The sequence below is a fragment of the Carettochelys insculpta genome, chromosome 2 (genome assembly GCF_033958435.1).
Source record: "Carettochelys insculpta isolate YL-2023 chromosome 2, ASM3395843v1, whole genome shotgun sequence".
NCBI classification, from domain to species: Eukaryota; Metazoa; Chordata; order Testudines; family Carettochelyidae; genus Carettochelys; species Carettochelys insculpta.
The window spans coordinates 280,389,538-280,401,170 of record NC_134138.1 but is presented as its reverse complement, the minus strand read 5'-3'; the positions used below and the strand labels follow the sequence as shown (position 1 = coordinate 280,401,170).

General features: G+C 68.7%; 1 protein-coding gene across 5 annotated transcripts; it reads left to right on the top strand.

Annotated features, from left to right (window-relative positions):
• Positions 1-278: 278 nt before the first annotated feature.
• On the top strand, positions 279-11,096 carry LOC142008974 (transmembrane protein 176A-like). Of its 5 annotated transcripts, none has more exons than XM_074986362.1 (8): positions 279-538; positions 1,932-1,979; positions 4,200-4,427; positions 7,254-7,364; positions 8,163-8,219; positions 8,811-9,017; positions 9,866-9,976; positions 10,750-11,096. In XM_074986362.1, exons 3-8 carry the CDS (start codon positions 4,212-4,214, stop codon positions 10,840-10,842), a joined length of 795 nt encoding a protein of 264 aa, XP_074842463.1. In that variant the 5' UTR covers positions 279-538; positions 1,932-1,979; positions 4,200-4,211; the 3' UTR covers positions 10,843-11,096. The 5 variants fall into 5 exon arrangements, with proteins under 5 accessions (XP_074842463.1, XP_074842461.1, XP_074842462.1 ...); XM_074986360.1 differs by having other exon boundaries at positions 1,915-1,979; XM_074986361.1 differs by having other exon boundaries at positions 1,842-1,979.
• The last annotated feature ends 537 nt before the right edge of the window (positions 11,097-11,633 follow it).

Here is an 11,633-nt window from a genome sequence, read left to right as displayed (position 1 = left end):
AGGGCCCTGCAGCCCACTGAGCTCCCCTTGTCTGCGGGACAGCAGCAGCTGGCTCCGGCGCTGGGAGCCGAGACGGAGCCGCTTCCCCGGCGGCCGGGGCGGGGCGGGGCGGGGCGGGCCTGGCTCGGCTCGGCTCGGCTCGGCTGGCGCAGCAGTGCGGGGCGCTGGGCGGGATCGGGCCCGACGTGACCCCAGCGCTCCCACGGGGGGTCCCCGGCAGGCGGCGCGCGAGGCCGGGCTGGGCAGGAGCCGGGGGGCGCAGGGCCCGGCTGGGACCCGCGGGGGACACGGCCCCGCTCCCTGCAGCGCTCGGGGCGGCCGGGCCGAGCCCCGGGGCTGGGACCCCGTCCGGTCCGGTCCGGTCCGGTCCGATCCCGCCTCGCCCCGGGCCCCGCAGGATCGAGCCGGGGGTGGGGGCGGGGAGCTTTGTGCCGCCCCACGGCCCCAGTGACGCGCGCGGGGCGGGGCCGGGCCGGGCCGGGCTGCGCCACTCGGGCCGGAGCTCAGTCGTGGGACCGCGAGCAGCTGCCGCCGGGCGGTGAGTGCGGGGCGGGCCGGGCCGGGTTTTGCCGCTGAGCGCAGCCCTGCCCCCCCTCCCCCAGCCGCGCCCCCGGACCCCGACCCCCCGGGACTCCCCTCCCCGCCCCCCCGCCTGCAGCCCCCCCGCGACGCCCCCCCGGTACTCCTGCCCAGCCCCCTAGTCTGCATCCCCCCCGGGAACTCTCACGCGGCCCCCTGACCTGCTGCCCCCCGGCTCCCACCTGCCCGGTGCTGGGGCTTGTCTCTGCCCTGCTCCTCAGCTACCCAGGGTGTCCCCCCGTCTGTCTGTCTGTCTGCACCTGGGGTCTGTCTGAGCCTGGCAGCTGCGTGGGGTTTGTACAGCGCCTGGCACTGCTGCTAAGTGCTGCCCGTCCGCCAGGGACCGAGCTGGGGGGTGCCCGCGGCTTTAACCGGCCGCCAGGTACTGCCCGGCCTGCGCCCTGGGACCCTGCCTGCCCCGGCCCCACTGAGGGGCACTGGCCTGCCTGGGGCTCGCCCTGCCGTGCCGTGCCGTGCCTGGAGCCGGGCGTGGGGCTGGGGAAGCTGCGACAGCCGGGCTGGGCGGCTGGCGGGTTCCGGCGCCCGGGGGAGGAGCGGGGCTGTGCAGGATGTTGCAAGAGGCCTGGGCTGGAGGGAGGTGTTTTCCCAGCAAGCTCCGTCCAATCTCCCGCCCGGCAGCTGTGGAGGCAGCTTGTGTTGGGCTTGTCAGAGCACCGGGTGGCTCTTCCCAGGGGAAGGCAACAGGCCCGGCTCAGGGAGACACAGTCCGACGGCAGTGAGCATCTGCCCGCCCCCACGTGCACGCACACTCGCGCACACACACACTCACACTCTCACGCACACTCGCGCACACACACACTCCCACTCTCACACACACTCGCGCACACACACACTCACACTCGCACACACTCTCGCGCACACTCGCACGCGCGCGCACACACGCACCCACTCCCACGCTGATGTGCCGGTTGCTGTTGTGGTCCCCACTCCCACGGCTGCTGGCTTTCCGGAGTCGGCCGCACTGCTGGCCTGGGACCAGGTTCCTTCAGACCGGGCTGAGCCCCACTGGGAGTGGCCGAGGAGCCCCAGGCCTGCGGCAGAGCAGTGCCCTTCCCAGGGCAGGTTTGTGCACGGGGGTCGTCAGAGGGTGGGCAGCTGGGGGAGCGCTGGGTTTCCCCACTTCCTTACGTTTTCCTGCTCGTCGGTTGTCCCACCCTGTGGGTTCAGTCGCTGCTTTCTTGTCCTCACTGCTCTGCCTGCTTCCGTCTGAGTCAACAGCTCGCCCCCTTCTCACCCGGTAGTGCCGATGTGCGGACATCTGCGAGCCTGTCCTGTCCCCTAGCACATCTGGTGATCCTCCCTCTTCTCACACAGCCTCCCTCGCACCACAGGGCCTTCAGTAGCATAGAGGCAACAGCAGGATTTCCACAGACCATCAAGTGAGTGTTGACAAACCCTTTTTCCATTACACTCATCCCTCCCTTAACGAGTACTTCAGTTGTGAGCACTCGCGAAAATGAGGGACATATGTACCTATCTTTGTTCACTGCCATCACTGAACCTAACCAGGTTACTCACAGGATCACGGGCACTTTCTCATGCTCCTCTACTAACATCATATGTGTCATCATGTGCCAACAATGCCCAGATGCTTTGTATATTGGACAGACTTCTAACTCCCTTAGACAAAGGGTCAACGGGCACAAAACAGACATCAACACACTCCAGATCCACAAACCAGTTAGTCAACATTTTAATGGAGTGGGGCATTCTGTCAATGACCTCAAGGTATGTGTGTTACTGAAGAGAAATTATCGCACTGTTCTGGAAAGGGAAGCAGCCGAGCTGGCTTTTATATTCAAATTCGGCACATTAACACATGGTTTAAATCGTGATGGGAACTTTCTGAGTCACTATAGGGGCTCGTCTGCATACTTGGCTCAGTCTAATTCTTGACCTTCCTCCCCACCCCTCCACTCTCTGATTTGCTCACCTTGATTAGCTTTTTCTGATTTGTCCTCCTTGCTTACTGTTTTTGGTTCTCTGTGCCTTAAATATTGAGCCTGTTCTGGTCTGGCTGTCGTCTGAAGAAGTGGGTCTGTCCCACGAAAGCTCATCACCTAATAAACCATTTTGCTAGTCTTTAAAGTGCTACTTAACTGCTTTTTGTTTTGTTCACTATATGAATGAGTGGGGTCCCTGGCCAGGAGGATGGGAGACCCATGGCCCTGCGGCTGGCTCAGCTCCAGCCATGGGGTCCCTGGCTGGGAGGATGGGAGACCCATGGCCCTGCGGCTGGCTGAGCTCCAGCCGTGGGGTCCCTGGCCAGGGGTGGGGAGACCAACAGCTGGAGCCTTCTCCCTCCCTTCCCTCAGACACACAGCTGTCTGACAGCCCTTGGGCTGGGGGAGGAGGGGGAGAAGGCTCTTGGCCTGGTTCCCTCCCCTGCCATGGCGGGAATGTGAAACTGACCAGCCATGTGCTGATCGGTTTCCGGCCCCACAAGCCATGGGGAGACTGGAACCAGCCTGCCCCTGGTTCCCAGCTCCTGCCACGTTGGGAGCCAGGAAACTGACCAGCCCTGGTGGTTCCTGGCTCCCCTCCCCTTGCAGGAAAATTCGAGTCATGCAGGAGTTGCAGAAACAACCCGTGGGTAACTCCAGAGTTTACTGTATTAGACACCCACCTGCCCCGCAGACCTCACCCTCAGCCAGGTTTTAACTGCCCCCTGGGGTCCCAAACTGCTTCCAGCCTTAAACCCGCTCAGCAGCTCCAAACCTCCTCCAGCCTTAGACCCTTCCCCAGCAGCCCCAAGCTGCCCCAAAGCTTACACCCCCCAGCAGCTCCAAACCATACCCAGCATTCCACTCTGCATGCCGCCCCAAACTTCCCCCAGGCTTAGACACCCCCCTCTACATCCCCCAACATCCCCAGCCTTAGGCACTCCTCCTCCTCCTTCTGCAGGCTCTTCACTGGGGCTGCTAGGCTGGGTGGCTCCCCCAGTCCTCCTGCTCCCAGCATTTAACTCCAGTGTTCAGGTTTCAGCACCTAGGCATGAGGTAATTGCTATCCCTGGTGATAGAGATGGCTGCCATCTCCAGCAGCTATCGCTAGTGGTAGAGATCTGCCTGAGGCAGGAGTGTTAAGAAACTGCAAATGGCTCCTTTAATAGCCACATGGAGCTGGGAACTGCCCAGCTGGCGACCCTTAACAAATCTACTGGGACCCATAGGTTGGGCATCCCTGCTCTACATACACACACTGCATCCTAATTCTGGTGCCAAACTATTCAAATACATCAGACAAGTACCTAAACTCAACTGTTTATGTCAAGTTACAAGCCCTTGGTTCTTGTGCAGCTGATGAAGCGGGTCTCTGCCCACGAAAGCTTATGCTGCAAAATATCTGTTAGTCTAGAAGGTGCCACAGGACGGGTTGTTGTTCTCGGAGCCCTTGCAACGAATTGGAGACTCTTAGATGTATTTTAATGGGAATTTGGTGTCGCTCCTACGAGTTTTTGCCTCTGAGCAGTAATTTGGGTGGCTGGCAGGTGCTGGAGTCCCTGCACACTGCGTTCAGTGGGGCAGCGCTGGGGCTGGGCGAGTGGGGCCGTGTGGGCGCAGGGGGCGGGTTCACCTCTCACCCCCTCCCTGTTTCAGAGCGGGGGCAGGATGCCCAGCACCATGGTGAAGCTGAACGACGTGGAGATGTCTGCTGAGGGCTCGGACAAGACCGTCATCCAGATCCACATCACCCAGGAGTCGTGGCTGAGCTCCCTGCTCCAGTGCCTGCAGCAGCACCGGGCAAAGTCTGGGGCACGCGCCTGGCAGGGTCCTGCCAAGGGCTGTGCCCCGGGTGGCTGCTGCGGGGAGCAGAAAGTGCTGGGGGTACGTGCCAGCGTGCAGGGTGGGGGCCGAGGCTGGGGCGCCCGAGGGACACGGAGGAGCTTGGGGGCAGGGCAGGAGTCCAGCCGGCGCAGGAGTGCGGCGGACAGGCCGTTCGTACGCACCGAGGGAGCAGCCAGCCGCCGTCTGGGGCACAGGCGAGGGCCCAGCTGGGGTCCTGGCTCCACCCGGCCACCACCTGCAGGAGACGTGGCCCCGTTTGGGGCCGGCTCGTCCGTGGGACGGTTTGGGGCCCAGCGCTATGGTGGGCCCCACGTCGTCCCCCCGGCTGTCGTACAGCGGGACCCAGGCGGCCTGAGGGATTGCCAGGGTCAGGCCCCTCCTGCATTCCCCACGGTGGCTGGTCCGGAGCCCCTGGCAGCCTGTTCTGCCGGCCTCTGCCAGGCTGCCACGCTCCGCTTCACCGCAGCGCCGGACAGCCACGTGCCCCTGCCCCAGGGCGCCCCACTGCCCCCACAGCACCCGACAGTCGCGTGCCCCTGCCCCAGGGCGCCCCACTGCCCCCACAGCCATGTGCCCCCAACCCAGGGCGCCCCACTGCCCCCACAGCACCCGACAGTCGCGTGCCCCTGCCCCAGGGCGCCCCACTGCCCCCACAGCACTCGACAGCTGCGTGCCCCTGCCCCAGGGCACCCCCTGCTCCCCCACGGCACCCGACAGCCGCGTGCCCCCAACCCAGGGTACCCCACTGCCCCCACAGCACGGACAGCCACCTGCCCCTGCCCCAGAGCACCCCCTGCTCCCCCACGGCACCCGACAGCCGCGTGCCCCCAACCCAGGGTACCCCACTGCCCCCACAGCACCGACAGCCACCTGCCCCTGCCCCAGAGCACCCCCTGCTCCCCCACGGCACCCGACAGCCTCGTGCCCCCAACCCAGGGTACCCCACTGCCCCCACAGCACCGACAGCCACCTGCCCCTGCCCCAGAGCACCCCCTGCTCCCCCACGGCACCCGACAGCCGCGTGCCCCCAACCCAGGGTACCCCACTGCCCCCACAGCACTGACAGCCACCTGCCCCTGCCCCAGAGCACCCCCTGCTCCCCCACGGCACCCGACAGCCGCGTGCCCCCAACCCAGGGTACCCCACTGCCCCCACAGCACCGACAGCCACCTGCCCCTGCCCCAGAGCACCCCCTGCTCCCCCACGGCACCCGACAGCTGCGTGCCCCCACCCCAGGGTACCCCACTGCCCTCACAGCACCCAACAGCCGCGTGTCCCCACCCCAGGGTGCCCCACTGCCCCCACAGCACCCAACAGCCATGTGCCCCCACCCCAGGGTGCCCCACTGCCCCCACAGCACCCGACAGCTGCATGCCCCTACCCCAGGGTGCCCCACTGCCCCCCCACAGCACCCGACAACCATGTGCCCCCACCCCAGGGCACCCCACTGCCCCCCCACAGTACCTGACAACCACGTGCCCCCGCCCCAGGGCACCCCACTGCCCCCCCATGGCACCCAACAGCTGTGTGCCCCCGCCCCAGGGCACCCCACTGCCCCCCCACGGCACCCAACAGCCGCATGCCCCCACCCCAGGGCACCCCACTGCCCCCCCACAGTACCCGACAACCACGTGCCCCCGCCCCAGGGCACCCCACTGCCCCCACAGCGCCTGACAGCTGCATGCCCCCGCCCCAGGGCAACCCACAGCACCCGACAGCCACGTGCCCCCACAGCACCCAACAGCCACGTGCCCCCGCCCCAGGGTACCCCCCTGCCCCCCCACGGCACCCGACAGCCACGTGCCCCCACCCCACGGTGCCCCCCTGCCCCCCCACAGTACCTGCCAGCCGCATGCCCCCGCCCCAGGGCGCTCTCCTGCCCCCCGACAGTACCCGACAGCTGTGTGCCCCTGCCCCAGGGTGGCCCCCTTCCCCCCCATGGCACCTGACAGCCACGTGCCCCCGCCCCAGGGCACCCCACTGCGCCCCCATGGCACCCAACAGCTGTGTGCCCCCACCCCAGGGCACCCCACTGCCCCCCATGGCACCCAACATCTGCGTGCCCCCACCCCAGGGCACCCCACTGCCCCCACGGCACCCGACAGCTGTGTGCCCCCACCCCAGGGTGCCCTAGTGCTCCCAAAAGCTGGTAGAAGGTGGCGGGAAGGGGGAGACGACCCCCATATTCCCCAGCCCCCACGGCGTGGGGGAGGGGCTTTGGCAAGAGGCGGGGCCAGGGCGTGAGGGGGCAGGAACAGGGTGGGGTGGGGGGGCTGCAGGCAGGGACGGGGGGTTACCCCGGCCCTGCACCTGCCTAGGCACGGCCCTGGCCACGGGGTCCCGAGCAGAGGAACAAAGGCGATCCGAGAGTCGGTAAAGGAGAGAAACGTGGGCGAGTCCCTCTGAGAGTCCAGAGACGGCAGGGCCGGGAGGGGAGAAACGGGAACAGCCGCGGGGGGGAGGAGTTAATGGGAACAGCCACAGGGGTTGGGGGCAAAAGAACGGGAACAGCCGGGGTGCGGGGGGGGGCGACCGAACGGAAGCAGCTTTCAGGTGTGGTGGGGGTGGGGTGGGGGTGGGGATCGCCGGTTCCCCACGGCTGCTGAGGGAGTGGAACTGGGGGGTGGGTTGGATGCTTGGAAGAGCTCCCCCAGACTGGGGTGTCCCACCCCAGGGAGCACTGGGTCCCTGTTGCTGGAGGGGGTGAGAACTGGCTGGACTGGGCCGGCTCCCCTGGCAGTGCTGCAGGGCGGGGTGCTGCAGGTGGGGGGTGCGTGGGGGAGGGGCGCTCCAGCTGCAGGGGAGGGCACGGGGGCAGGGCAGGCTGCTACCCCCATGGCCTGACTCCGGTGGCCGATCTCGCAGGCGTGCCAGGTGCTGCTCGGTTTGCTGTGCGGGGCCTTCGGCGTGATCCTCTGCTTCGCGCCCAACACCGAGGAGTACTGGAAGGGAACCCCATTCTGGGCCGGCGCAATGGTGAGTCGCACCCAGCCCAGCCGCCCCACGCAGCCCAGCCTGGGGTCGGGGTGTCTGTGCAGGGCCCACAGCTGGGGCTCTCCCGGGGGCTCTCGCGCTGGGGTCGGGGTGTCTGGGGGGGGCCCACAGCCAGGGCTCTCCCGGGGGGGCTCTCGCGCTGGGGTCGGGGGGTCTGTGCGGGGCCCAGAGCTGGGGCTCTCCTGGGGGGCTCTCACGCTGGGGTCAAGGTGTCTGTGCAGGTCCCAGAGCTGGGGCTCTCCTGGGGGGCTCTCGCGATGGGGTCAGGGTGTCTGTGCAGGTCCCAGAGCCGGGACTCTCTGGGGGGCTCTTGCGCTGGGGTCGGGATGTCTGTGCAGGTCCCAGAGCCGGGGCTCTCTGGGGGGCTCTCGCGCTGGGGTCGGGGTGTCTGTGCAGGGCCCAGAGCCGGGGCTCTCCTGGGGGGCTGTTGCACTAGGGTCGGGGTGTCTGTGCAGGGCCCACAGCAGCCGTACGGTTCCATCCTCGGGCTTCGCCGCTGGGGACGTTCCAGGGCTGTGGCTCGTCCGCGAGTGACCTGGTTCTGGTCTCCTCCGGCACAGGCCAGGCCACCGGCTGCTCTGACCCCCCGGCTGTGCTCTACCCCCGGGGGCCCCAGGTGCTGTTGGCCGGCAAGTGCCTTCAGCTGTGGGCCCAGCAACCCCAACGCAGCCCCAGGGCTGCCGCCCGCACAGCCACCCCCTGCGCCTTGGCTGGGGCCGGGGCCGGGGCCGAGCTCTGCCCGCTGGTGGCACCCAGCGCTCCCCTCCCTTCCCTCCACAGCTCGTCCTCTCCGGTGTCTTCTGCATTGTGAGCGAGAAACGTGGCACCTGCTGCTGGGTGAGTGCGGGGGGCTGGGGCCGCTGCTGCCGGGGGCTCTGCTTTGTACCCATGGGAGCTGCCCCGGGTGGGGCCCATAGACCAGCTGTTCCCAGCCTGGCGCGGCCCCTTTCCCCTGCGGGCAGCGCACGGCCTGGCCCTGATGCCCGGTTGGGGAGCAGGCCTGCCTGGCGGGGACCCTCCTGGGAGGGGAAGGGGCCAGGGAGGAGCCCGGGGCTGTCGGGGCCCCGGGTTAGCGCCCTCAGGAGATGGGTCAGCGGTGGGGGAGGGAGCGGTAGGTCCCCGGCGGCCAGGCTGTGGGGCGGGGGGCTGTAGGTCCCCAAGGCATGCGGGGGGTGGCAGACAGCCCTTGGCTCCAGTAGGCAGGGGCCGGGTGACGGGCACCAGAGCTGAGCCTGGCCTGGCTGGGAGGAGGGAGCAGATTCTCCCTGGGCGGGAGGGAGCGTTTTCGCTCTCGCAGGAGGTGGCGTCACCTCTGTCCCTGCAGCTGTCGGCCACGTGCCCCTGCCCGGCCCTGGGGTGGGCGCTGGCCCGGCTGGGCGGGAGGGGAGGCCGGATGTCTGTGCCTCACCCACTGTTCCCCTCCCACAGGTCTCGCTGGCCTCCTTTCTGAGCCTGGCCAGCGCTGTCTCGCTGACCGTGGCTCTGGTCCTGGGGCTGGGCGATATCTCCCCGTATCCCTTTTCTGACTACAACCTGTCCTACCTGTGTGACCCCCCACAACCAGCGCCCACCTCCTGGGGCATGGACGAGCCCTGGCGAGTGCAGAACTGCAAGCGACAAGTGGGGATGCTGAAGGTGAGCAGTGCTGGCCTGGTGTGGACGGCAGGTGTAACGGGGGGTAGCTCGGGTCCTCGGGGGGGAGGCTGGGGGCGCTTGGGCCTCCCAAAGGCTCTGGCCAGCCGGAGGGTCCTTTGGCAGAATGGGGCGGGGGGGAGCTGGCCTCATCCCACTGCCCACATCCCCTGGCACCATCGCCACAGCACTCCAGCCCTCCACGCTGCAGCAACAGGTCCCTCTGCAGGCGCCAGTGTGGGTCTGGGCTGTCCCTCAGGCCCCAGCCAGGAAAGCGGCACACGGGGCCCGGGGGGAGAGACCCCACACTCGGGAGCTCTGCCTGGGCCCCCAGGGGCCGGAGCCTCGGCAGGGTGTGACCTGGCTGTGGGCCAGTGGTCACAGCCAGGGAGACTGTTTCCCGCGCCAGAGACCCCTTGCAGAGGAGGGCAGCCCCATGCTGCTGCGTGTGCCCTGGCAGGGGAGGGAGGGCCATGTGGCCGGGGGGCCGGGTCCCCCCTGTGTGTGCCGCAGCAGTCGGGGTGCCGGTGGGAAGTGCCAGGGGAGCCCTGGCTGGCTGGATCCTGCCTGCCAGCTCCGTGCTGCGCCCGGGGCAGCCCCAGCCGGGGGCATGAGACTCAGGAGGGGCTGAAAAGAGGGCCCAGCCCTAGAGCCCCCGGCCCAGCCAGGCCTCTCCCAGAGCAGCGGGTTGCTCCCCGGCCAGTGCCGCTCTGGTCCCAGGCCCCTTAGAGCCCCACTCTGCGCGCTGGCCCGGCCTGGCCCGGCCCGGCCCTCCAGCCGCCCTGCGAGCGCGAGCGCGACCCCCCCGAGCCGCCGGCTCCTGGTGACGGGTGCGTCACCCCCCTCCCCAGAAAGCGCTGCTGGGCCTGCGGCTGCTGCTGGCGCTGAGCATGGGCACCGGCCTCTGCATCGGCCTCTACTGCTTCCTCCACGGCTGCTGGGCCCTGTGCTGCAGGGCGCAGGTAACGGGCGGGGCGGCGCGTGCCCAGGAGGGGAGGGCAGGCCTGGGCCAGGGGCCGCCGCAGGGCTGGCAGGAGGGGCGGTGGCTCGGGGACATGGGGAGGTGCCCCAGAGATGTACGGGGGGGTGGGGGGGACGGAGACGTCCCGGCAGGACTCCCGGGTAGGTGAGGTGACCCTCCCCCCCGGCTGCTGTGGGGCTCCAGGGGCTCCGGCCTCCTCGGGAGTCTCCTCAGCAGGGGGCCCGATTCGGGGGTGCAGGGGGCCCCTCGCGCTGTCAGCGCCACCCACTGAAAGCTGCCCTGTAACGTGAGGTGTCCGGCCACTCGATTGGCCAGTCGAGCTGAGGGAGCCGCCTGATTGGTGGGCTGAGCTTTGCCCCCTTGAGGTCGTGGGGTAGCCCCACCCCACTAGCATCCCAGGGCTGGTTGGGATCTGGGAAGGGGTCAGGCTGGGGGTCCCTTCACGCTCCTCCCACGCCCTGTTCCTCTGCCCAGCCCAGCCCTGGGGGCATCTCTGAGCCCCGGGCCGGGAGGCTCTGCGGGCCCAGGGGAGTCTGGAGGGGCTGAGTGTGGGGGGTGCGACCCATCTCCTCCGCGAAGGGGCCCAGGCCGCGGTAGGAGGCTTCCCTGCACGGGGGCCTGTGCCAGCCCAGCCCTGGGGCAGGAGCGTGCCTGGTGCCGCTGCACAGGGCTATAACTGGGGCCCTGCCCCCCTTGGCGGGTGGGTGCTGGTGCCCTGAGCCTGCTGCCGCCGTAACCCCCTGCCGCCCCCAGGACCCGTGCGAGGAGAGCAAGGAGCCGCTGCTGTCCTCCGACTCCGTCCCCCCGCCCGACGAGGAGAGAGCCCAGGATGGGGAGGGCGTCTGAGCGCCCGGCCTGGCGCCAGCTTCGCTCCAGCAGGAACCGCTGGGCACAGCCTGCACCCCTTGACCGGCTGCGCCACGCCGCACCACCACCTCCCTCTCCCGCACCCCTGCCCGGCTGCGCCGCGCCGCCACCTCCCTCTCCTGGCACTGCGCGGACCCCGCAGCCCTCCCCTACTGACTGGGCCAAGGGCCTGCGGGGCCCTGCCGGGAACGCGCTGCTGGCTGCCTGGAAATAAACTCTCCCTCGCACGCGTCTGTCTTTGCCGCGTGGCAGCTCGTGTGACTGGGGGCCCGACCCCCCGTGTGGGCTGCACGGCACCTCCTGGCCTGGCGAGGGCAGGGCACAGCTGCCAGCGCTCTGCGTGGGGCGACGGAGGAGGAGAGGCCTCGAACCCCCAGCCCCTTCCCCTCTGCAGCCAGCTCGACCTCACGCTCCTCCCAGAGCCCAGCAGTCCTGACCCCCGTCCTTCCCGCTCTAACCACTGAACCCCACTTCCTCCCCCACCTCAGGAGAAAAGGCCAATGACCTGTGCCCTTGCCAGAAGGCCCAGGCCAGCCAGGTTACGGGGGGTGCGCTGAGGACAGAGGGGCAGGCTGGCTCTGACCCCGAGCCTGGTCTGTGCAGGGTGGGGGGGGTTCAGGGGCTCCCCCTGGGCAGCTCCCCCAGCACCGCGTTCCAGGAGCACAGGGAAAGCAGAGCAGCTCTTGACCCCACGGCACAAGGCAGTGTCCAGCCGCGACCTCGCTGTGCTGGGGCTGCTGGGCCTGTTCCCGAGGGCTCGGCCCCGACAG

Bases quoted from the DNA above. Each gene is read 5' to 3' on its own strand.
- LOC142008974 (XM_074986364.1), top strand. From the start codon at position 4,212: ATGCCCAGCACCATGGTGAAGCTGAACGACGTGGAGATGTCTGCTGAG. The intron at 4,428-7,253 runs GTACGTGCCAGC...CCGATCTCGCAG, and splicing joins GGGAGCAGAAAGTGCTGGGG to GCGTGCCAGGTGCTGCTCGG. The intron at 9,977-10,749 runs GTAACGGGCGGG...TGCCGCCCCCAG, and splicing joins CCCTGTGCTGCAGGGCGCAG to GACCCGTGCGAGGAGAGCAA.